Source organism: Mirounga angustirostris, unplaced genomic scaffold (assembly GCF_029215605.1).
Source record: "Mirounga angustirostris isolate CCGP_5_RB_7025 unplaced genomic scaffold, mMirAng1.0.hap1 SCAF_16, whole genome shotgun sequence".
In the NCBI taxonomy this organism is placed as follows: Eukaryota; Metazoa; Chordata; class Mammalia; order Carnivora; family Phocidae; genus Mirounga; species Mirounga angustirostris.
In genome coordinates, this window is record NW_026991724.1 from 46,906,945 (window position 1) to 46,931,218 (window position 24,274).

Sequence of the window (24,274 nt, forward strand, 5' to 3'; positions counted from 1 at the left end):
GTTGTCCATCATGTAGATCAACTACTTCCCTACTGATGGACATCTGAATTGTCTTTTTTTTTAATTGCAGCATTGTTGTGAAGCTCAGAAATACTATAGATGAATACCCTGACATATTGAATTATTCAACAATGTACATTTCTTTTTCTGTCAATTGCCTGTGTATATCCTCCACTCATTTTTTTTTCCTAATCAGACTTATTGATTTGAAGGAGCTCTCTACATATTGTGGATATAAGCCTTTACTACGTATGTTGCAAATCTTTCCTCCAGGTTAATCATTGGCCATTTATTCATTCAATAAATATGTACTGAGCATCTACTATGTGCTAGGTGCTGGGAATAAAGTGGTGAATGAGGCAGATGTAGTCTCTGCCTTTGAGTTACTTCTAATTGGGCAGAAATTCAAATAAAAGTAATTTTAAAGTGTAATAAATGCTAGGAAGGAAAGAAGCAAGCAGGAACGCGTCTGGGACAGAGGGTAACAGAGGGAATCCACTTTAAGTGAGGTGGCTGTGGAAGGCCTCTCTAAGGTAATAACATGTAAGCTGACATTTGAAGGATGAGAAGCAGTTAGTCATATGGCAAGTGGAAAGAACAGCATATCGCAAAGTAGTGAAGTGGGAAAATTTGTCATGTTCGGTACATTGAAAGATCAGGTTCCCGAATCATAATTGGCAAGGACAGTGATTGGAGATGAGTCAGAAGAGGTGGACAGGGGACTTATAGGACGAGGTGAAGAATTTGATTTTATTGTAAGAGAAATTTATAGCCAATGGTCCCCCTTATATGTTAAGAAGAGTCGAGTAACAGTGAGAATGTATTACAGAAGGGGAAGAGCAGATAGGAGGCTGTTGGCGTTGTTAGCATGAATGAGGGTGATGGTTGCACCAAGTGGGCATAAGAAAGGCAGAATTCAGGTATGCTTTGATACAACCCAACAGGATTTGTTGATGAACTGCGTGGGGGGCAATGGGGAGGGAAGAATCAAGAACGATCCCTATTTTCTGACTGCTACAGTGAGTATTGGCAGTGCTATTCACAGAGGTGGGGAAGGCCATCAGAGGAAGGGTGGGGGACAGGGTGGGAAAGTTCAAATTTTGACTTGTGGATTGGATGGACACATTAAATCCTCACTCCAACTCTATGAGGTAGGTACTTTCATGAACTCTGCTTTAAATATGATGCTGTTGGGGCACCTGGGTGGCTCAGTCGGTTAAGCGTCTGACCCTTGGTTTTGGCTCGGGTCATGATCTCAAGATCTTGAGATGGGAGCCCCGCATCATGCTCCGTGCTCAACAGGGAGTCTGCTTGAGATTCTCTCCTTCTCCCTTTCCCTCCCCCACTGCCCCTTCCCCTGATCACATGCTTTCTCTTAAATAAATAGATAGATAAATACATACATACATACATACATACATACATACATACATACATAAGATGGTTTTGAGTGAATATTTGAGTTCCTTCAAAATTCTTATGTTGGAACCTAATCCCCAATGTGATAGTATTTGGAGGTGGGGCCTTTGAGAGGTGATTAGGTCATGAGAGTGGAGCCCTCAGGAATGAAATTAGTGCCTTTGTAAAAAAGGTCCCAAAGGGCCCCCTTGCCCCTCTGCAATGTGAGGACACAAGAGAAGACAGCCAACTATGAACCAGGGAGAGGGCTCTCGCCAGGCACTGAGTCCACTGGTGCCTTGATCTTAGACTTCCCAGCCTCCAGAACTGTGAGAAATAAATTTCTGCTGTTTATGTCATCCATTCTATGGTATTTTGTTATAGCAGCTGCACAGACTAAGACATATGAGGAAACTGAGTGACAGAGAAATTAACTTGTTGGATTATAAATGATCAAGCTAGAATCTATTCATCCCTCTTTCCATTTTTGACTCCTTCCCTCCATCCAATTTTTCATCTTTTCTTCATCTACTCTTTTAATTATCCCTGTCCCTATCTTCCCATTTCTCCACCCCCCATCCACCCATCCATGTCTCCTTCCTCCCTCCCTCCCTCCCTTTACTCTCCCTTCTACCCACCCATAATCCATCTACCCATCCATCCATCCATCCATCCACCCACCCATAATCCATCCATTCATCCACCCACCCATAATCCATCCATCCATCCATCTTTTCACCCCCCAATAAATATTCCTTGTGTGCCAGATGCCCCAGGCATCTGGCAGCTGCTGTGCAAGAAGGAAAGTCAGGGAGGAGAAGGCATAAGACAGACACATTGGCATGCAGCTTAGCCTAAGATATTTATTCAATGCTCTCACAGTTGGCCTCGGCGGCTCCCCAAAGGGGTAGAACAGTGTAGGGGCACACAGGGACACTGTGCACCCTCCAATTATTGCAATCTCCAGGAGGGTCAGGTCGTGAAGTCCTCATTCCCAGTAGATGACTGATCAGCTGTCACTGTAAGAGACAGACTCTTAGCACTTCCTCTTACAGACTGAGCACTTACCCTGACTGCCCCCTTCCCATGAGGACCCAGGTGCCCCTGCCCCAAGTGGCCTGGCTTCCATGCTATATCCCTCACCATGGGGAGAAGTCCTGCGCTTTCCAGCTCTCCGTCATCATCTTCCAGAGTCATGCCCGTCATTGGTCTGGTCCCCATCAAAGTTTCCGCAGACCCCACACAGCTTCCCGGCATGGTCTTCGCTGACCATCACAGCCAGCTGCCCTTTGCTGCGAAGCCACACCTGGATTCCTGCTTTCTGATTAACACTCACGGAGCCATCGGGATTCTTATGTATGGACACAGATGCTGATAACTCAACTGGGAGAGACACATGGAGACCATTCACCTGGTGGTGGTAGGGGAAAACAGAGGTGAGGCTAGAGCCACAAAAATGCTGGAGGGTTACCAGGATGGAGACTCCAAGGAGGACAACAAGTTCAAGGAGCAAAAGCAGAGACACAGGTGCCAAAAGAGACAAAGATATGGATGGAAGCACTGTATGGAGACAGGCATACATAAGCTAGCTGGCGATTTGGACAGATGGTTAAAAGGACAGATGGGTTGACAGAGAGATGGGTCAATGGATAAGTAAGGATGCACAAAACATTCCAAGGGCAGCTGGGGTGGCGAGGAGCACTTTGTACCAGACAGATAAACACACAATCGAACCCCAGCATCATCCTGTCTGGTTCTGCTTTTCAAAATAAAAAAACACTTGTATGTGTTTGTAAGTTACTGGTTCCCTAACAAAAGCAACTTCATGCCTTATTTTTTCAGTGCTGATGTCTAAAGACAATTAATGACCTAGAAAGTATCATAATCATGTGAGAAAATTACTGTTTCTCTGTCATAAGCTGTGAACTCAGTAACCTTGGGAACCATATGAGTTTTTTCCTTTAAATAACTGTTGTTTATTTTCATTGATGAGTTAATCCTTCTAGAGCTAGACTCCCTAGAGAACCTTCTTTGAAATAAAAGTTCTTTTTTTCTAAATGATTTCTGTCTGAGTCTTCCTCTGCCAGTTGATTGGAAAGATAGGTAGATATTATCTGGATGGATGGATGGATGGATGCATGGATGAATGGATAGATGGGTGGATGGATAGATGGATGGATGGATGGGTGGATGGATGGATGGATGATGGGTGGGTGGATGGATGGATGATGGGTGGGTGGATGGATGGATGATGGGTGGGTGGATGGATGAATGGACTGGTGGGTGGATGGGTTGATGGATGGATGATGGGTGGGTGGATGGATGGATGGATTGGTGGTGGATGGGTGGATGCGTGCTTGGATTGTTGGGTGGATGGGTAGAAGGAAAGAAGGAATAGGGGAAGGGAAAATGGAGGGAAGGAGAGAGGGGAAATGGGAAACAGGGGTAGAAGACTAGATGGCTGGAAGGAAGGAGAGAAAGAGAGATAGACGTAGTGAAGGATAGTTGGAGGGGTGGATGCAAAATTTCACCAGGCTTCAAGCTTTGGAAGTAAAAGAACTGGGTCTGAATCATCTGTGTCACTCAGCGCATGGTCTGCTGTTGTAGTGGGAACAGAGCTGAATGTATTCACAAAAACAACCTTTTCCTGGGAATCCTCTTTGGGTGGCCAGGCCCCGTTCTGGGTACTGGGGACAAAGTGACAATCAAGATGGACAGGACTACTGCCCACCTGAGGATTATATTCTAGGGATGGCAAAAGGCAACAAACACAAACAAATAATGGATGACTTCAGAGAGAGAGAGAGAAGTGTCTTGAAGGAAATCAAATAGAGCGATAGCATGGAGACTGGGATGGAGAGGAGGAACTTCTGTAGGTGGTCAGGAAAGGCCTTTCTGGAGAAGCAGTGCTGGAACCGAGACCTGGAGGACAAGAAGGTGTCAACTCAGACCACCTGGGAGAAGAGCCTTGCAGCAGTGGGAACAGCACACGTGAAGGCCCGAGGTAGGGACAAGCTTGGTTTGCTGAAAGGTCAGCCCGGCCTGTCATGAGTATAGCTAACAAGGGATGGAGTTACTGGAAACGGGGCTGGAGGCCAGCAGGAGTCAGATCACACAAAGCCTTGTCCGTAGGCCAAGGAAGGGAGGAGGCTTGAGTTTGGAATGCTGCTCTAGGAAGCCACCACAGAGTTTTCCACCTGATCTAATTCCCAGTTCTAGAGCATCTGTCAGCTCTGTAGAGAACTGTTTCTCTCGACAGAGGGGCAAGGGGAGGTCAAGAGTAGGTGTCTGTTAAGCTGAATTATGGATCAAGGAGATGGCTTGAGAAAAGGAATGAGTGGTCCAGATTACCTGAAAGAGAGAACACAAGCCTCCCTGTTTCCAGCAGGGCTGTGTCTCGGCCCATCTCCATGCGCTGGTGGGGGGATGCAGACCATCCACTGAGGGGGTTGTGTGTGGAGCACCAGCTGTCTCCCTCCACTGAACCCAGAAGACCCCAGTGGATGTCTCTGCAATCAATAAACAGGTCATAAAAATAGGGATATGCTCCTCTAGGAACTTCAGTGTGGCCTGACGTCCGTGTTTGGGTCTGGGACTCTCCCATGCGGGCCGTGAATGACTGGACTGTAAGTCAGCCATCAGTCCTCAGTTTGGCCAGATTCTCTCTCAGAAATCTGGAATGGGGGTGGCGAGAACCATGGTTTTGGCAAATGCAAATGTACGTGAGAGGAAGTCAAGGGGCAAAGGGAGGGGGCACCAGGGCTGGAACAGACTCTTTTGGAGGCAGACAATGATAGGCCGAGGGGGTCCCGAAGAGAAAGCTGAGGGACAGGAAGAGGGAAGGATCAGTGGCCCAGCATCATCAGAGTCCAGGAGAACTTCCTACTGAACACTGCACTTGGACACGATCGTGGCCCCTTGTATCCACAGTTATCCCCAGCACCGTGTTCCCACCAACGTGGTTGGGAACTGAGCCTTGTGCTGGTGGGTTCAAAGCCTGGATCTCTCCCAGGCACTGTCTGAATGCCTTGAACGAATGATTTCACCTTCTTGGGCCCTCGTTTATCCTCTGTGTGAAATGGAGATAATGGTCCCTGTCTTTGTGGGGAACTAAAAAGAATGAAACTGATTTGATGAATATGAAGTCCAAAAGATAGAGGTACAAATCCAGATAATACCGCCAGGGCACCTGGATCCAGCTACGCCTGAGGCTCTACCCCTGGATTTTCTAGTTCTGGAGGGCCAAGAAGTTCCTTTTTGCTCAAGGCAATCTGAATTCGGGTTTCTGCTGCTTATAACCAATAGAGTTTAGACTAACTCTATGATCAAAACAACTAATTGACTTGAGCGTGTTTTCGCTCCTCAAGAACTCAGCCGGAACAGAGAGACTAAGTTTGAAATACTGAGACAAATACCAATCCAGAGACTAAACTACAGAGATCTGGATAAAGAAAGCACAAGGCAGATGGGCAGCCAGGATTGTAGGGGCATGGCAGCAGGAAGGACAAAAGCCCAGGGGAGACGTGCCCCCACACCCAGGCTTACCCATACTCCGTTCTCTGAGCTCAGAAGCACCAGCCCGTCCTTGAAGAAGATGTGAACCTGGTTCACAGGTTCAATTTTGCCTTCACAGGCCTGGACGACAGCCACCACACGGAACCAGGGAATGGTGTCTGGTAGCCCCGGGCAGTGGGAAGACAGTTCGTAGATGCCCTGGGAGCGGAAAGCTCCATGGGACCCATCGAAGGTGGTGAGGTTGGCATCCACAGAGAGGGAACAGAGACCCTGGGGGGCCCAGCAGTTCTGGATCCCGGCCCGGACCTCACAGACCCGGTCTGGCCCACAGCTGGCTGCCGTGCACGTCAGGCCAGTGTTTGGGGAGCAGGAACAGTGCTGGCGGCAGTCTGAGCTCAGCAGTGAGGAGTTCACCTGTGCACAGAGAGAGGGGCCAGATGGCGGGGGTGCGGCAGATGGCGCCCATGGCCGCAATCTCCCAAACCCTCTGTATCTACATAGAGTGACTTGGCACCAACTTCCATTGAACCACGGAGTTTACTTCCCCTTTCCCCAGGAATCTGGGTTCACCTTAACGCTATGCTTGGCTTGTTATAAGGCAGCAGAAGCAATGCCGCCCCAGGTTCAAGGTTGGACTTCATGGGACCGCAGTTTTCTCTCCTTCTCTCTCTCTCTCCCTTCCTTCCTCCCTTCTTCTCTCTCTCTTTCTTGGAACCCTGCCCATAAGAACAAGCATGGGCTAGCCTGCTGGAGGATGAGACTCCACGGAACAGAGACAATGGTCCCAGCTGTCACATTGTATGCCAGGCAGCCCTCAGCGGACCCGTCGCAGGGCTAGAGATGTATGAGTGATTCCCGGAACAGCGGAGGAACCACCCAGCTGAGTCCACCCCAAAGAGCAGACTCCCAGAATCATGACCTCAACAAATAGTTGTTTTAAGCCACTATGTTTTGGGGTAGTTTGTAACCCAGTAAAAGCCAACTGATACCAGGTAGGACAGAGAGACCAGAGTCTTGACACCCACAGCCTAGACCATGGGACCCCGGGAACCCAACTCCGGGAGATAATTTTTTTCTCTGACTGGCTGCTTTCTCTTCACTGCATTCTCAAGTTGTCCTCATCTCCCAAATCCTTAACTGCTACTTTGCTCAGGGCACAGTCCTTAGACCTTTTTCTTCTCTCTCTGTGTTCACTACCTGGTGATCTCATCAAATCTCATCAAAAGCAGCGTCTGATCCTCATTTGGACTCTGGCCGAGGGGGGTGGGTGATTGTCATAGAGGATATTATTGGGACCACCAATAAAATTCAAATGGAATATTTATAGTATTGAATCAGTGTTCATTTCCCGATTTTGAAATTAATCACATCATAATCATGTAAATGAATTTCCTTATTCTTAGGAAATGCTAAAGTACTAAGGGGTAAAGGGGCACTATGTCAGCATCACTCTCAAATAGTTCATAAAAAATGTGCATATATACTTATATAGAGAGGATGATAAAGCAAACGTGTCGGGGCGCCTGGGTGGCTCAGTCAGTTAAACTTCTGCCTTTGGCTTGGGGTGCCTGGGTGGCTCAGATGGTTAAGCGTCTGCCTTCGGCTCGGGTCATGATCCCAGGGTCCTGGGATCGAGCCCCGCATCGGGCTCCTTGCTCAGCAGGAAGCCTGCTTCTCCCTCTCCTTCTACTGCTCCCCCTGCTTGTGCTCTCTCGCTCTGTCAAATAAATAAAATCTTTAAACAAACAAACAAAAAACGTCTGCCTTTGGCTCAGGTCATGATTTCAGGGTCCTGGAATCGAGTCCCATATTGGGCTCCCTGCTTAGCAGGGAGTCTGCTTCTCCCTCTCCTTAGCTCCTCCCCCTTGCTCAAGAATGAGTACTCTCTCTCTCTCAGATAAATAAATAAAATCTTAAAAAAAAAAGCAAACTTGTCAAAAGGTCAACAAGAACCTAAAGGAAAGGTATACAGGAGTTCTTTGTATGATTCTTTCACATTTCCTTAAGTTTGAATTCTTTAAAAATAAAAGTCTGAATAGAGAACCCAGAAATGGACCCTCAACTCTGTGGTCAACTAATCTTCAACAAAGCAGGAAAAAATGTCCAATGGAAAAAAAACAGTCTCTTCAACAAATGGTGTTAGGAAAACTGGACAGCTACATGCAGAAGAATGAAACTGGATCATTTCCTTAAAATGGATGAAAGATCTAAATGTGAAACAGGAATCCATCAAAGTCCTAGAGGAGAACACAGGCAACAACCTCTTCAACCTTGGCCACAGCGACTTCTTGCTAGACACGTCTCCAAAGGCAAGGGACACAAAGGCAAAAATGAACTATTGGGACTTCATCAGGATAAAAAGCTTTTGCACTACAAAGGAAACAGTCGACAAAACCAAAAGACAAGCGAGAGAATGAGAGAAGATATTTGCAAATGATATATTAGATAAAGGGCTAGTATCCAAAATCTATAAAGAACTTATCAAACAACACCCAAAGAACAAATAATCCAATTAAGAAATGGGCAGAAGACATGAACAGACATTTCTCCAAAGAAGGCATCCAAATGGCCAACAGACACATGAAAAGATGCTCAACATCACTCGGCATCAGGGAAATACAAATCAAAACCTCAATGAGATACCACCTCACACCAGTCAGAATGGCTAAAATTAACAAGTCAGGAAACGACAGATGCTGGCGAGGATGCGGAGAAAGGGGAACCCTCCTACACTGCTGGCGGGAATGCAAGCTGGTGCAGCCACTCTGGAAAACAGTATGGAGGTTCCTCAAAAAGTTGAAAATAGAGCTACCATATGATCCAGCAATTGCACTACTGGGTATTTACCCCAAAGATACAAAAGTAGGGATCCAAAAGGGTACGTGCACCCCGATGTTTATAGCAGCAATGTCCACAATAGCCAAACGATGGAAAGAGCCCAGACACCCATCAGCAGATGAATGGATAAACATGTGGAATATATATATATAATGGAATATTACGCAGCCATCAAAAAATGAAATCTCGCCATTTGCAACAACGTGGATGGAACTAGAGGGTTTTATGCTAAGCAAAATAAGTCAATCAGAGAAAGACACAATTATCATATGATCTCACTCGTATGTGAAATTTAGGAAACAAAACAGAGGATCACCGGGGAAGAGAGGAAAGAATGAAACAAGATGAAACCAGAGAGGAACATACTTGATCATAGGAGACTCTTAATCGTAGGAAACAAACTGAGGGTTGCTGGAGGGGAGTGGGGTGGAGGGATAGGGTAACTGGGTGAGAGACATTAGGGAGGGTATGTGCTGTAATGAGCACTGGGTATTATGTAAGATGGAGGAATCACAGACCTATACTCCTGAAACAAATAATACATTATATGTTAATTTAAAAAATAAAATTGAAGTCTGAAAACATTAAAGGAAATGAATGAATGGAACAAAAGAGCTAAATACCATCTCTATATAGATGGCTCGCTCATCTGTATCTCTAGCCCAGACTTCTCTGGTGAATGCCAGACTCATAAATCCAAGAAACCTTCTAGCACAGGCAGACTGGTCAGCGCTGGGATGGGGGAAGCACTGGGGTAATACCTAACCCAGCCTAGGGGATCAGGGAGAGCTTCTTGTAGGCAGTGACCCCCAGAGGAAGGAGAAGTTTGGCATTTCCTTCCCCAGAAGTCTTGCACTTCCAGGCCTTCTAGCCTAGTTTTCTGCCATTAATAAAACGATGCAGATAAATGAGGGTGGAATGTGGTCAGTCATCTTTCCTTTACTTGATAAATATGCTTCTGAGCAGGTAGGATGCCTAGTCGTTCAGAGGATGGGTCCGGGCTGCTGGGGTGTGAATCCCAGCATCACCACTTGCTAAGGGACAGTTTTGGGCTGACTTCTCCTTGTCACAATGGTGCCCGTCTCATAGGGTTGTTATGATCACTAAATGAATTAACACCTGTAACAAACTTGGGGCATCGCAAGAGCACAGAAAGCATCAAGCACAAAAATAAATCCCATTCACTTTCAACTTCCATCAGGAGACAATTGTCAACTTCACCACCTACTGTGCTATTGTAAATTGCTGGTATTTTTACTGTATGATGGAGACAGACGGAGAGGCCCGGTGCCCAGCGGGTGCCCTTCAGGCACAATGGCACCCAATCCTCAGACACCTATAATGCCAGGATGATGATTAACCCCATAAAGAAAATGAGGCTCAGAGAGGGGACTGTAGGAGGCCAAATAATTGTCTCCCAAATATATCCAGCCCCAATTCCTGGAACCAGTCAATGTTACCTTATACAGAAAAAGGGTGTTTGCAGCCTGTGATGAATTAAGGATCTTGAGATGGAGAGCCTGTCCTGGATTATCTGGGTGGGACTTAAATGTAATCACGTGTATCCTTAGAAAAGGGAGGCATGGGGAGGTTTTATGACACACACACAGAAGGAGGGGAAATGTGACACAGAAGAGAAATCGGTGGTGGCCACAAGCCGAGGAATGCCTGTAGCCACCAAAAACTGGGGCAGAGAGGGAGGCAAGGAATGGATTCTCCCCTGGAGCCTCTGAAGAGTGTGCCGTCCTGCCTACACCTTGATTTTGCCCCAGGAACCCTGATTTCTAACACTGGCCTTCAGAACTCTGGGAAAATAGATTTCTCTGGTGTGAAGTCCCCATCCTTGAGGAGGTCAGTAAAGAAGCCCCGAGTCTCGGGCGCCTGGGTGGCTCAGTCGTTAAGCCTCTGCCTTCGGCTCAGGGCGCGATCCCAGAGTCCTGGGATCGAGCGCCGCATCGGGCTCCCTGCTCCGCGGGAAGCCTGCTTCTCCCTCTCCTACTCCCCCTGCTTGTGTTCCCTCTCGCTGTGTCTCTCTCTGTCAAATAAATGAATAAAATCTTAAAAAAAAAAAAAAGAAGCCCCGAGTCTCCCTCGAACTCCTCCACCCTCCCTCACCGGCAAGTATTGGCCGTTATGGACGCAGCCACAGTTCTGTACGGGGACGCAGGTGCCGTGCGAGAGCAGGAAGCGGTCATCACACTCGCAGCCCTCGAAGCAGCGGCTGGTGCAGCCCGTGAGGCCCGAGAGGGCGGCGCAGGAGCCCTGGCAGGAGCGCGTGCAGGTGGAGTAGTGACTGTGAGCGGGGCACTGGAGGGCTGCAGAGGGAGGAGGCGGGGCGGGTCAGGCCTGCGGCCCCAACACTGACCCCGGCCTCCCCGCACACCAGGATCTCAGTTGACAGTGCTGGGGACGCCAGCTAGGAAGACAGCCTCGGGCCCTGCCCTGTGGAGCTCATGTCAGTGGGATCGATAGTGACGGCCCAGCATGGTCAGGGCCGCATTGGGGAAGCAGAGGCGGAGGGTCCAGGGCCAGGATGGGGGCAAAAACAGGGAGTTGTAAGGACCCAGGGGAAGCCTCCCGGGTGACGCCCTGGGCTCTGGCTGAGCAATTGGCGGGTGGCACGGCTGTCCCAAGATGAGGACTGGGATCAGGGAATGGGAGGATCAGGTTTGGGGTAAAATGCTGATGTCATATGGGAACACAGCAGGTGTGAGGGACCCCAAGGACACCCAAGGGCAAGTGTTTAGGAAGCTGCTGGACCCTCGAGACTGGCAGTCAAGAGAGAGGTTGGGGCTGAAGACAGATAGTGTCCACTATCAGCCCTGAGGACAAATCAAGAGCCATAAGGGGTGGATAATGGCTCTGGACATAGGTGCTGTCCTGAGGAGAAAGAACAAGACACGGCCCTACCCTGGGAGTTTGAAGGAAACATACCCCTAACTGGGGGTATCTGAGAGGTACAGTCCCGGCCTGGGGATCTGAGGGGATATGGTCCCATCCCGGGGTGTCCAGATAAGCCAGATTCAGGCTTTCTCATGTGAGCTGCGGACCTGCCTGACTAGCCCTCCCAGGTCCCCACAGAAAGGGCTCAGGATGAGCCCTGAGGAAGAACTGTGTCTGTGATTTCAGGACGGTGGGCCCCTGAAAGGAGTCTGAGAAGGACCAATTCGGGGGGAAGGAGGGAGGTCAGCAGGGTGTGCTGCAGGAGAAGCTGGGTGAGGGGGGGAGCCTTCCAGAGGGAGGGGCTGCTCCTGAGATGCAGACGGGACAGGAGCAGGTCAGGGGGGTGTCCCTGAGCCAGGTCTGGAGTCTTTCGAGGGCCCTCCCGGACACTCACGGCAGAAGCTGTCTGTCCTCCAGGACTTCACGGTCCCACCGACCGCCTGGCAGTCCGCTGTGTAGGCTGTCAGGCTGCGGCAGAGGAAGGTGGTGTTGCCTTTGTGGAAACACAGGTCGTACACGCATTGGCGGAAGTACTCAGAGGGGTTCAGCACCGCGTGGCAGGCTGCAAAAGGGCCCTGGGGGTCCCGGATCTGACCGCAGGCCTGGTTGCTCTCATATGGTGCCGTCTCCTCGGCCAAGCACACGGGGCAGCCACTGGCCCCACAGCCCTCGCCACAGCCCTGGGAGGAGCTGGGGGCCCGCCATGCGGCCCCAAAGGCATCCACGCTGGGGGCCTCAGCGCCGCTGGGCAGGACAAAGTCGTCGGTCCAGTTGCTGTTGAAGTTCCCACAGAGGCCACAGACCCGGCCACGGAAGGGGCTGGGGATGGATATGAGGACATGGGCATCGCCATCAAAGAGAAGCCGCAGTGCCTTGGTGGTCTGCAGAATCATGTTCCGGCCCTCGGCAGTCACCCGCACGCGACCCACAGCCACAGGCAGGGCCACAGCCTTGTCGTCCACGGTGACCTGGGTGGAAAGGCCAGGGGGGTCAGGGACTCACAGAACCACGGGTGAGGCAGTCCCCTCAGACTCCTGGGGTGGAGCTATGTCCCTCACAGGCCCTTTGGGGTCGGACCATGTCCCTCGGACTGCCCGAGAGTGGGACTGTGTCCCCTTCAGACCCTCAGATCTCTGTCCCCCTCACTCGCCTTGGGGCGGGGTCACAGCTCCCTCAGAACCCTCAGGGTGGGCCCTATCCCGCTCAGCCCCCCAGGGTAAGGCCACGTCCACTCACCTTTGGACCCCGAGCCAGTCTCACAACCTGGCCAGCCACAGTCACCACCAGCTGTTGGAGATCGCCGGTGGCATCCTTCTCAAGCACGATACTAAAGTCCTCGTCCTCAGGCTGTGGGTGGCAGACTTTGGCCAGGACGTAGGAGCAGGAACCGTGCAGGTCATAGACACGCCCATCGAGGGTAATGTAGTGGAGGCCCCCACTGGCCACGCAGCGGCCACAGCCTGTAGGGTGGCAGGCCTGGACTCCGTCCTCTACTCGGCACTCCTCGTAGGGCCTGCAGGCCGGGCCCTCCTGGCAAGTGACCTGGCCGCCCGGCCCACACTCACAGAGCCGCTCACACTCAGGGCCTGGGTAGAAGGACTCGCCTAGTGGGTAGTAGCGGCCCTCGTGGAGGCATCCGCACTGGCCCACCGGCACACAGGTGTCGCCGCTGAGCACGAAGCCGGCATCACAGACGCAGCCCTCCCGGCAGCTCTGCACGCAACCCTCGGGCGCAGAGAGGCTCGGGCAGCTTACAGGGCAGGAGTCCCCGCAGAGCTTGTAGTGGCTGTTGGCAGGGCACCGGAGAGCTGTGGGGAGCGAGAGGGACTGAGCCAGGCGGCTGCGAGGGAGCGGCACAGTGGAGGCGCAGAGCGGGAGAACCTGCCCAGGTGAGTGTGAATGGGGCGTGGGGCCAAATGTATCTGTGTCTCCGGGAGGAAGCCACCTGAGTCTACCCGGCTGGTGGATGTCTGACCTGGAGCCTCTGATGCAGTCTCTCTGACAAGGTTGGTGTCAGCGTGACTCTGACCATGTGTATCTGATGGGATGAAGCTGACAGGATAAATTTGACCAAGGCGATGTGTCTGAGGGGAACTGCCCTGGATGATGCCACCATGAGCCTGTATATATCTACCTGGGGCTACATCAGGGTCATGATTCTACCTGGGGGTCTCTGCCCAAGTGCCTCTAACCAGGAGAGTCCCTGTCTGAGGTTATCAGACTAATTCTATCTGACCTTGTGTATTTCAGTGTTTGAAACAGTGTAGGTGCATGGGACCAACTCTCTAGGTCTCTCTCACCAGGGCTACCTGAGAGAATCTACCTGACCAGGTGTATCTTGCTGTGTAGCTTTCGCAGCCTCAACCACCCCAGTCTATCTAACTGGGATATCAACACATGAATCCCTGAGAGGATAGTGGACCTGGGGTTTCTGAGCAGGTGTATCTGAGTCTCGCCCATTGCAGTAGGTGGCCTGGTGCATTTCAGTGTGTGAATGCCAAGGTGGTTTTCTGGACAGGAGCTATCTGGCTCAGGCGAGGCAAGGTGGTGCCGAACCCCATGGTGGAGGAGAAGCTCTTGTCTTAGAGCCGCGAAAAGGGGGAGGCGGGGAGACCCCCATTATGTGGACCGGGCACGCATCAGTACTCACGACAGAAGTCCGGCCGCCTCCACTCGCCGAGCTGGGCTCCCGCGGCCTGGCAGACTGTCACGTAGGCCGCCACGGCAGGGCAGAGGCCTCCCGGATGGCCCTGGGCCTGACAGGCATCCAGCAAGCAGGCCCGGAAGTACTGCTCCGGAGGCACGAGGCCGTGGCAGGGCGCCAGCGGGCCGTCGGCGGCGGAGATCACGCCACAGGCGTCCCGGCCGGCGAAGGCCCCCTGCTGCTCGGTTGTGCACTGCGGCGGGCACGGCCCGGGCACGCACTCCCCGCAGCCCGGCTCGCCGCCCACCTGCCAGCCGGCGGGGTTCCCGCCCACAGCCTTCAGGTCGTCGGCGGGGTCCTGGTTGTAGTTCCCGCACAGGCCACAGAGGGCGCCCGCGTACGGCGCCGGCACGCGCAGGCGCACGAAGCTGTTCCCGTCGAAAGCCAGAGAGAGCCCGGCGGCCGCGGTCACCACCACGTCGGCGCCGCTCACGTACGCGCGCAGGCGCGAGTCCAGCTGGTAGGGCAGCGCCACGAGCTTACCGTCCACCTGCGGGCACGGGGTAGGGGTGGGGGCGATGAACGGTGCGGGTACAGGTTCGAATTTTGACTCCACTACCCACGGGGGTGGGGGCAGGGGAGGGGAGGGTGGATCCCTGAGCCTGTGATCTACCCTTTGTAATAATAATAATGATAGCGGGGGGCGCCTGGGTGGCTCAGTTGGTTAAGCGACTGCCTTCGGCTCAGGTCGTGATCCCGGAGTCCCGGGATCGAGTTCCCGCATCGGGCTCCCTGCTCGGCGGGGAGTCTGCTTCTCCCTCTGACCCTCCTCCCTCTCATGCTCTCTGTCTCTCATTCTCTCTCTCTCAAATAAGTAAGTAAGTAAGTAAGTAAATAAATAAATAAATAAATAAATAAATAAAAATAATGATAGCGGTAGTAGTAGTAATAACGAGCATCTATAGACACGATGCCGCTGCTTCCTCACACTACCCTCCGAAGCAGGTACTTTCCTTAGACCCATTTTACAGTGGAATAAACTAAGGCCAAACTAAAGGAATTATCTAAGAAACGGGGAAGCCACTGCTCCCAGCCCTCCTGCTCCAAGGCCTATACTCCGAACCCCTGCATCATGCCCGGCTAACCTGTGAAAGGTAATCAGGGGACTGGCAAACTCCTAACTGTCCCAGACAACCCCAGGGCTGGCATGTGCTCCCGTCTGGCTCCAGGCCCCTCACCTGCAGCTGCCGGGGCCATTGGGCACTGAGGGTCAGGCTGTGTTTATAGATGTGCAGGGTGACACTGCGAGTGTAGCTGACTGCCTGGCTGCCCCGGTGCTCGTTGACTACAGTGACGGTGAAGTTCTCAGCCCCCGGGGGCAGCGCATTGCAGGGCGTGCTCAGAAGGTACTCGCAGTTGCCTTGGAAGTCGAACTGGTGCCCATCCAGGGTGATGTAATGGGGGTCACTCCAGGCCTGACACTCCGCTGTGCTGACAGGCTCGCAGCCATGCTGGCCCGAGGGCAGCAGGGCACATTGTTCACCTAGCCCGCACTTGGCAGGCTTGCAGACCAGCGAGCCACCCCCAGGCCCGCAGCGGCACCTCTGGGAGCAGGTGGCGTCAGCCCAGAACTCGCTGCCAGCTTCGTGGTATGTGCCGTTGGCCCAGCAGCCACAGCCACCATCCAGGGGAACGCAGCGGTCGGCGCTCCACACGAAGCCCGAGTCACACTGGCAGCCCTCGGCACAGGGGCCGTCACATGGCTTTGGGGTCGTGGGGGGTGCAGGGGACGGGCAGCTGTCTGGGCAGGCTGGGCCACAGAGCTCGTAGTGGCTGTTCTTGGGGCAGGAGATCTCTGTGGGTGGACCGAGGAGTGGGAGGGAGACAAAGAGAGGGAATGGTGTCGGGGGGTGGGGTCAGAGGATTGGGAGGAGACAGAGACAGAGGGACAGACAAAGGGACTGAGGGAAACAGCAAGAGACACTGATAGACAGCGAGGGAGACATAGAAGAAGACCCAAACAGAGACAAGCAGAGAAAGAATGAGAAATGGAGAGGCAGAGAGACAAAGGGAGACACAGAGATAAGCGCCAAGAGACCGAGAGACAAAAACAGAGACCGAGAGAGCAAGAAAAAACAGAACGACCCAGAAAGACCCAAGTAAGACCCACCCAATCTGGCAGAGACAGGACCCCTCCCCTTACCCCGAGCTCCTGCTCTGCTCCCCAACACTCACCACAACCAGCCTGCTCCCTCCAGTCCTTAATGGCAATCCCTGCGGCCTGGCAGGCAGCAGCATAGGCGGCCAGAGCCTGGCAAAGGATGTCGTGGGCCCCGCCGCCTAGGCAGACATCCAGAACACAGCCCTTGAAGAAGCTGTCGGGGGCCACGTGGGCATGGCAGGCAGCAAAGGGGCCTCCCACGCCAGGGGCCAGGGGTCCACAGAAGCCAGGGCCCTTGTACTCCTCCACCTGGTCCTCAGGGCATGTTGGACAGTTCCCCTGACATTCATCCCAGCACAGCAGGTCCCAGCCTGGAGCACGCCAGCTGCCGCCCCAGACGGGTATCGAGGGAGCCAGCGTGCCGTTGGGGAAGGCTCGGTCGTTGCTGCTGTCACGGTCCATGTTCCCGCAGAGCCCAAACACTTCGCCATGATAGCTACTAGGCAGCGTCACCTCCACTCGCCAATCCCAGTCATAGCTGACCTGAAGCCCAAAGTCTGTTACCAGCAGCGCTTTTGATGCGCCCTGGGTCACCGAAATCCGGCCCCCGGCCACAGAGACGGGCAGCGCTGTCAGCACACCGTTCACCTGGCGGGGGGAGAGGAAGGAGGCAAACAGAGCTCACTCGAGGTGTGGCGGCTCCAGCTCTGGCCCCCTGCCTCCCTCCCTCATCCTGCCATGGCTGGCGGCTGCCAAGGCTTCCCTTACGACTGACTGACGGTTGTAGGTCACTTGACAAGCATTGCGGACATTGCTGAAGTCCAGGCCCTGGAGAATGAAGCCTCACTCTACTGCTTTTTCTGGGTCTCTCGCTCTCCATCTCCCTCCCTTCCTCTACTCTCTCTGTCTCTCTGTTATCTCTCCCTCTGTCTACATCTAGACTTATTTCTCTATATCTAGACTTATCTCTCTCTCTCTCTCTCTCTGGGTCTTTCTCTGTGTCTCTCTCACTCGGTGATTCCCTCCCTCCCTCCTCCTCTCCTGTGCATCTCTGTGTGTCTGGACATCTCTTCAAGTCACTCAACATTTATCTAGTACCTACCCTGTTCCATACTTCTCTCTCCCACTGTGGACTACCATTCATCTGCAACCATGGGCAGGAAGGGTGGCCCATCTCCCCCCAGCCCTCACCCCTCTCCCCATCTCCCTGAATTTCACTCCAGTTGGAGGCTTTGGGCCTCTAATTTATTCCCTCACAAACATTCATGGGCTCTCAGCCGGATCCCCGTTTCACAGATAAGGAAATCGAGGCCCACCAGAAAAATCACTCGCCCAACATCACACAGCTCACAAGGAGTCTGGATTCAAACCCAGGTCTCTAAAAAGGCAAGTGCTGAAGTCCTACATCAAGCCCTTAGCAAAGGGCCAGGCTCGCTTAATTCCCAACAGAGAGGTGACGATTGCTGTAACTATTGTTGTTTTGCTGTCGTTTTGTTTCAGGCCTGGGCCAAGACAGAGCCTTCAGCTCCTAACCGAGGCTGGCAGGACCCCTTGCCCCCACCAGGGGGCTCCAGGGGTCATGCTGCCCGACTTACCCGGACTTTGCCGATCTCGCCTTTGTGGATGGAGATATTGAAGCCGAGGGCAGACACGGTAACGAGCCTCACATATGACACAGCAGGGTTGCCCCGGTTCTCATTCTTGGTGGTGACGGTGAAGGGGGTCAGGCCCTGGGAGCTGCCCCCCTGGGAGCCAGCTGCTGCCAGCACATAGTTGCACGTGCCTTGGAAGTCGAAGTCCCAGCCATCAAAGGAGTGGTAGTGTGGGTCGCCCCATAGCCAGCATGTGGCCTCATAGTTGGGCACGCACACAGCCTGGCCAGCTTTCTCCTGGCAGGTCTCCTGTGGCCGACACGTCACACCGTGGCATGGGTCTGGAGACAGGGAGAGAGGACATTCCAGGGCTGCCCGGCCAAAGGACGGCTGCTCCCCAACATCTGCCCCAGTCTCTGCCCCAGGCTACTGTACTGGTGGCTGAGGATGGATATCAGGGGCCTCCCAACTGAGACCCACGCCCGGCAGTTTGCTGCCTGAGACCTTGCAGCCAAGACCCAGACTGTAGGGTCCTTACATTGGAACCCAGCCCCAAGGGGTCCCGTTATCTGCGATGCCAGCCCTGAGGGCATCCATGAGAGGGCATCCACAGCCCCAGGGTTTTCTGTGTTCTAGACCTGGGCCCTTATTTCCCTATGCGCCTAAGCTGCCAGCCTTCTGGGGGCCACCCCCTCTGAGACTCCGTCCTGGAGGTTTCTGTGCTAAACCAAGGTACTAGAGGAACTTTCTGGTGAGAACTTAACCCCAGAGGCCCCAACATTTGAGATCCTGACCTGGGGGGTCCCTCTGTGAAAAACTCTGCCTCCCTTGGGTGGCTGCCTCTGAGACCCTGGCCTTGAGGAATCTCATTTCTAAAGGCCCATCTCTGAGGGTCTCTTTGTCTAAAACTCTGTCCCTAGGGCCACTGTATCTGTGACCTATTTTTGAACCCCTGTGCCTAAGACTCCAGCCTTAAAACTTCCTCCGCACCGCGCCGCCTCCCCGTGCCCATTTTCAGTGTATTGCCTCTCAGCTCCAGATCCACCAATAGAGGGCTTTGTCAGGAGAAAGCGCTGGAGGGTCGAGGCAGCGGGGAGCAGCTTCCCGCTGTGATTCACGGTGCTCTGCTCTCCTTGCCTGCAGGGGACGCACTCAGCCAGTCCATGGCCCCAGCTGGCCTCCTGGAGAGTCACTTAGGCCCTGGCCCACAGCTTCCCACTGAGTTTTGGGAGTTTTGCGAGCACTCCACCAGGATCTTCCTGCCTGCTTGCTCCAGCCTGCACAACCTCTAAGCCAGTAGGCTCCGGCTGCATCTTCCAATGACATCTGCCTCTCGGCCTCCCTCCCTTCCCTGGGTGCCCTGCTTTAGCTTTAGGGGCGGGGGCTGCTCCTGACATCTGCTTTTCTTTTGTTCATTCATGTTCTTCTTACCCCCCTAGTACTTGATTACAAGTAAATTCTGTAGATTAAACTCCGCATTGAAGCTACTCTGTGGTTTTTGTCTCCTGATCCAACTCTGACTGCTACGCCCCCCACCCCTGGGAGTCCCTGTGAGCCTGCCCAGCAGCACTGAGGGCCTCAGTCAGTTCTGGAGGTCCCATTCCCTTGTCTTTGGGAATAAGGAATTATGCTCTGCCCTTCACCCTAAGAAACCAGTCCTGGGGGCGGCTCTGTCACTTAGACTTAATCAGGGAGGGTGGGTCCCATGTCTGAGACTGTTACCCTATAAATCCTGATCCTCCTCTTGAGGAGGGCCCTGTATTGAAGACCCCAGCCTTGGTGGGATCTCTGCCCAAGACGCCTACCTTGAAGGGGTGTTTAGAAGCCCTGAGCCTAATCCTGCATACCGGTGGTCCGCGAACACTGGCACAGCCAGCTGCCTGTTTTTTACAAATATGAGTTTCGTTGGAGCCTCAGCTCCTCACTTACATAGCCTACAGCTGATTTCATGCCACGATGGCAGAGTTGGGTAGTTATGACTGAGACTCTAAGGCCTTGCAAGTTTAAGTATTTACCATCTGGCCCTGTAGGAGAAAAGTTTGCCTGTCCTTACTTTATGCTGAGGGTCTCTGACACTTGCCCCAGGCAACCTAGCCCTGGGGGTCCCCACAGCCTGGATGCTACCATAAGAGTCCCTGCCTCCCAGCCTGGAGGCCCTCTGCCCCTGGCCCTGGAAATCCCAGCCCAGGGGGCCCCAGGTGGAGACCTCAATCCTTCGTCCTCTGTGCCTCCCACTGTGAAAATCAGGGTTTCCACCACCCTCTGCTCCGGAGTCCTCGTCCTCTGTTCCCAGGGCCCTGCGCCCGGCCCCAGCCCAGCACCTTTGGTGATGCAGCTCAGGACGCCTCCCGAGGGCTTGCACAGCTGTCCTGGCTTGCAGCTGTGGGCCTGGCACACCACACCTTGCCCAGCGTGGCACACACACTGCTGCTGGCAGTTGTCGACGAGCATCGTCTGGTTTGGCTGTGGGGACAGAGGGCGACGGCCATCAGGGCAGGAGTTGACACCAGCATCTCAGGTGTTCCGGGGCCAGAGGGTCCAGAGAACACGAAAAGGGCATCTTTCAGCAGGGCAGCCCCTCGTCTGTGGACCTAAGGCACCACATGGCCTTGGGATCCAATTCATTCATTCATTCTTTCATTCATTCATTCATTCATTCATTCATTCATTTTTCCAAAATGCCCACTCAATGTCCGCTCTATATGAGAAGCGTTGTGACATACCAATTAAGAGCAAAAGCTCTGTAATGAGCACTGGGTATTATATAAGACTGATGAATCCCTGACCTCTACCTCTGAAACCAATAATACATTATGTGTTAATTAATTAAATTTAAATTTAAAAAAAAGAGCAAAGGCTCTGGAGCAAACTGCCTGGGTCTGAAGCCTGTTTCTGCTATTTCCAAACTGTATCACTCTGTGCAAATTACTTAACCTCGGCGCCTGGGTGGCTCAGTTGGTTAAGCGTCTGCCTTTGGCTCGTGTCATGATCCCAGGGTCCTGGGATTGAGTCCTTGAGCTCCCTGCTCAGCAGGGAGTCTGCTTCTCCCTCTCCCGCTCTCCTTGCTTGTGCGCTCGGGCTCTCTCTCTCTCTCTCAAATAAATAAAATCTTTAAAAAAATTACTTAACCTCTTGATGACTCAATTTCCTCATCTATAAGCTGCTGATAATAATAGCACCTACCTATGGTAGTATAACTTATTTAGTAATACATATGAAGTATAGGGGAAAGGAAAAGGGAGTTTTTAAAAAAATAATCCAGGGGCGCCTGGGTGGCTCAGTTGGTTAAGCAACTGCCTTCGGCTCAGGTCATGATCCTGGAGTCCCTGGATAGAGTCCCGCATCAGGCTCCCTGCTCAGCAGGGAGTCTGCTTCTCCCTCTGACCCTCCTCCCTCTCCTGCTCTCTGTCTCTCATTCTCTCTCTCTCAAAAAAAAAAAAAAAAATTAAAAAAAATTAAAAAAAAATAATAATCCAGGTTGGAGAGGAAACAAGAAGGGAGAAAATGTGGTTATCACCAAGGATGCGTGATGGGTCCATGGAGATTTATTACACTGTTCTCGTGACTTTTGCATATTTGAAAATTGTCATAATAAAAAGTTCGTCTCTATGTGTAACGCACCTAAACTGTGCCCGGGGCATTGAAAGCTGTAACTGGTATGAGGTAAGCACCATCTACCTATTTGCTTTTGTTATCGCTTTTGTTTTTTTTTAAAGATTTTATTTATTTGACACAGAGACAGAGATAGTGAGAGAGAGAGCATGAGTAGGGGGAGCGGCAGGCAGAGGGAGAGGGAGAAGCAGACTGCCCGCTGTGCAAGGAGCCTGATGCGGGGCTCAATCCCAGGGCCCTGAGACCATGACCTGAGCTGAAGGCAGACGCCTAACCGACAGCCACCCAGGCGCCCCTTGTTACTACTTTCATTTGTATGAGGAGAAGAGTAGAGAGGGCGCCTGCCTTCACAGAGCTCCTGGTCCTTTGAGGGAGATAGGCTTTAGACAAACACACAGGCAAATCGAAGAAAGAGGAGTAAGTGGATGAGGGTGGGAGAGGCAAGCAGAGGGAGTTACCTGCTGTGTCAGAGAGACAGTCTAGACTCGGGGAGCCAGGGGAAGGTTTATAGTTGCAGGGTCCACGGCCATATGGAGAAGGGTCTTCCCGCTGCCATGGGGGAAGGTGGCTCAAGGGAGCAAGAGTGAGGGCAGGGAGGCAGCAGGTGGGAGATGACAAACGGGACCACAGTGGGGCCATGGGGAGGGGAAGGGCTGGGTGGGAGAGATGTTCAGGAGGCCAAGGAGCCGGCTGTGGGGAGATGGGCAGGCCCTGGTCTCTGCCTGCCGTGACCGGGTTCCTACCTCATAGTAGACACCGTTATGGTAGCAGCCACATTGCTGGATGGGCACGCAGGCCTGGCCGTCACTGAGGAAGCCGGGGTCACACTGGCAGCCCTCGGCGCAGCTCTCCGGGCAGTGAGGGGGGGCGCTGAGTGCCGAGCAGCCCAGGGAGCAGGTGTCTGCGCAGAGCTCATAGTGGCTGTTGGGGGGGCATGCCATCGCTGCAAAGAGGGAGTGTTGGTCAGAGCCCCCTCCCAGGGGCTCTGCGGAAGGGGCTGCAGTGTCTGCCCCTTCTGAGCCTCAGTCTCCCCTCCCTCTTCCCCTCAGTACCCCCCGCCCTTCTCTGCCCCTTACTCACGACAGAATGACTCAGTCCTCCAGGGACCAATGTTGCCTCCGGCTGCCTGGCAAGCACTCACATAGGCTTGGATGCTGCTGCAGAGGATGCTCTCGTTCCCGCCACCCAGGCAAAGATCAAAGACACAATCTTCTAAGGGACCCTGGGGCTCAACCAGCTTGTGGCAGGCGGCCAGAGGCCCAGTGGGGCTGGTGAGGAGCCCACAGAACTTCTCCTGCTTGTACTTCTCCTCCAGCTCAGGGGGGCACTCGAGGTCCGGGCTGCAATCCTCCCCGGGCTTGCAGGTGGGCGGTGGCAGGCATGGGGAGCCGGGCACCGCCTCCTCCCAGGAGTTACCGAACTCGTTTGAGCTGCCTGCCTGTGAGCCGTCCGGCTTCTGGAAGTCATCCTTGGCGTCGCCGTTGTAGTTCCCACAAAGGCCACGCAGCTGCTGGTAGTAGTTGCCTGGGACGGTGACCCGCACGTTGTATGTGAGGTCGTAGGCCACACGCAGGCCGAAGTCAGTGTCGATCACGACGTTCGAGCCGTGCTGGGAGGCACGGACCTGGCCCTGGGCCAGCACCACGGGCAGCTTCATGTCCACACCATTCACCTGGGAGGTAGGAGATGCCACGCATCAGACGGCGCACTTTGGGAGGGCAGACCCTCGTTCGAGCCCTTGCCTGACGTTGGAGATCCATGTGACCTCCCAGTCTCTGGGCCTTAGTTCCCGTATTTGTAAAATGGGCATAATCATCAGGTCTTGCAAGTGGGTCGAATGGTGGTCCCCAAAGGATATGTCTGCCCAAAACCCCTGAATGTGACCTTATTTGGAATAAGAGTCTTTGCAGACCTACTTAGGGTCATGATCTCAAGATCATCCTGGATCTGGGTGGGCCCTATGCCCAGTGATGAGTTTCCTCGTATAATGACGAGAGCCAGAAAAGGAGACAGAGAGAAGAAAAGAGGCCATGTGAAGACAAAGACAGGGGGGACGCCTGGGTGGCACAGTCGGTTGAGCAACTGACTCTTGTTTCAGCTCTGGTCGTGAGATCGAGCCCTGCGTCAGGCTCTGCGCTCAGCGTGGAGTCTGCTTGAGATTCTCTCTCCCTCTTCCTCTGTCCCTCCTGCTCGTGCACTCTCTCTCTCTCTCTAAAATAAATAAAATCTTAAAAAAAAAAAGACAAAGACTGTGATGGGAGTGTCGTGGCCGTGAGCCAAGGAACACCTGGAAAACATGAGAATTCTCTGGAAGAGGCGAGGAAGGAGCCTCCCCTGGAGCCTTCGGAAGGAGGGTGGCTCTTGCTAACACCTTGAGTTTGGACTTCTGGCCTCCACAACGGTGAGAAAACAAGTTTCTGTTGTTTTAAGCCACCATGCGTGTGGTAACTTGTGCCGGCAGCCACAGAAAGCTGATACAGGCCTCGATGGAGTAACAAGCTTCCCAGCTACCCTTCCTTCACCCCTTACAGATCGATAATGCAGGGATGGACTCCGGAGCCACCTGCCCGG

At 53.1% G+C, this 24,274-nt stretch overlaps 1 protein-coding gene across 1 annotated transcript in view; it reads right to left on the reverse strand.

The window, feature by feature from the left end:
- Positions 1-2,537: 2,537 nt before the first annotated feature.
- Positions 2,538-24,274, reverse strand: part of FCGBP (Fc gamma binding protein) — a 46,598-nt gene continuing 24,861 nt past the window's right edge. The window contains 13 exon segments of the mRNA XM_045892161.3: positions 2,538-2,587; positions 2,590-2,809; positions 5,944-6,327; positions 10,867-11,066; positions 12,089-12,662; positions 12,931-13,502; positions 14,345-14,888; positions 15,577-16,193; positions 16,574-17,147; positions 18,095-18,432; positions 20,413-20,554; positions 22,447-22,646; positions 22,784-23,375. Of these exon segments, the coding sequence (XP_045748117.2) occupies positions 2,538-2,587; positions 2,590-2,809; positions 5,944-6,327; positions 10,867-11,066; positions 12,089-12,662; positions 12,931-13,502; positions 14,345-14,888; positions 15,577-16,193; positions 16,574-17,147; positions 18,095-18,432; positions 20,413-20,554; positions 22,447-22,646; positions 22,784-23,375 (5,007 nt within the window).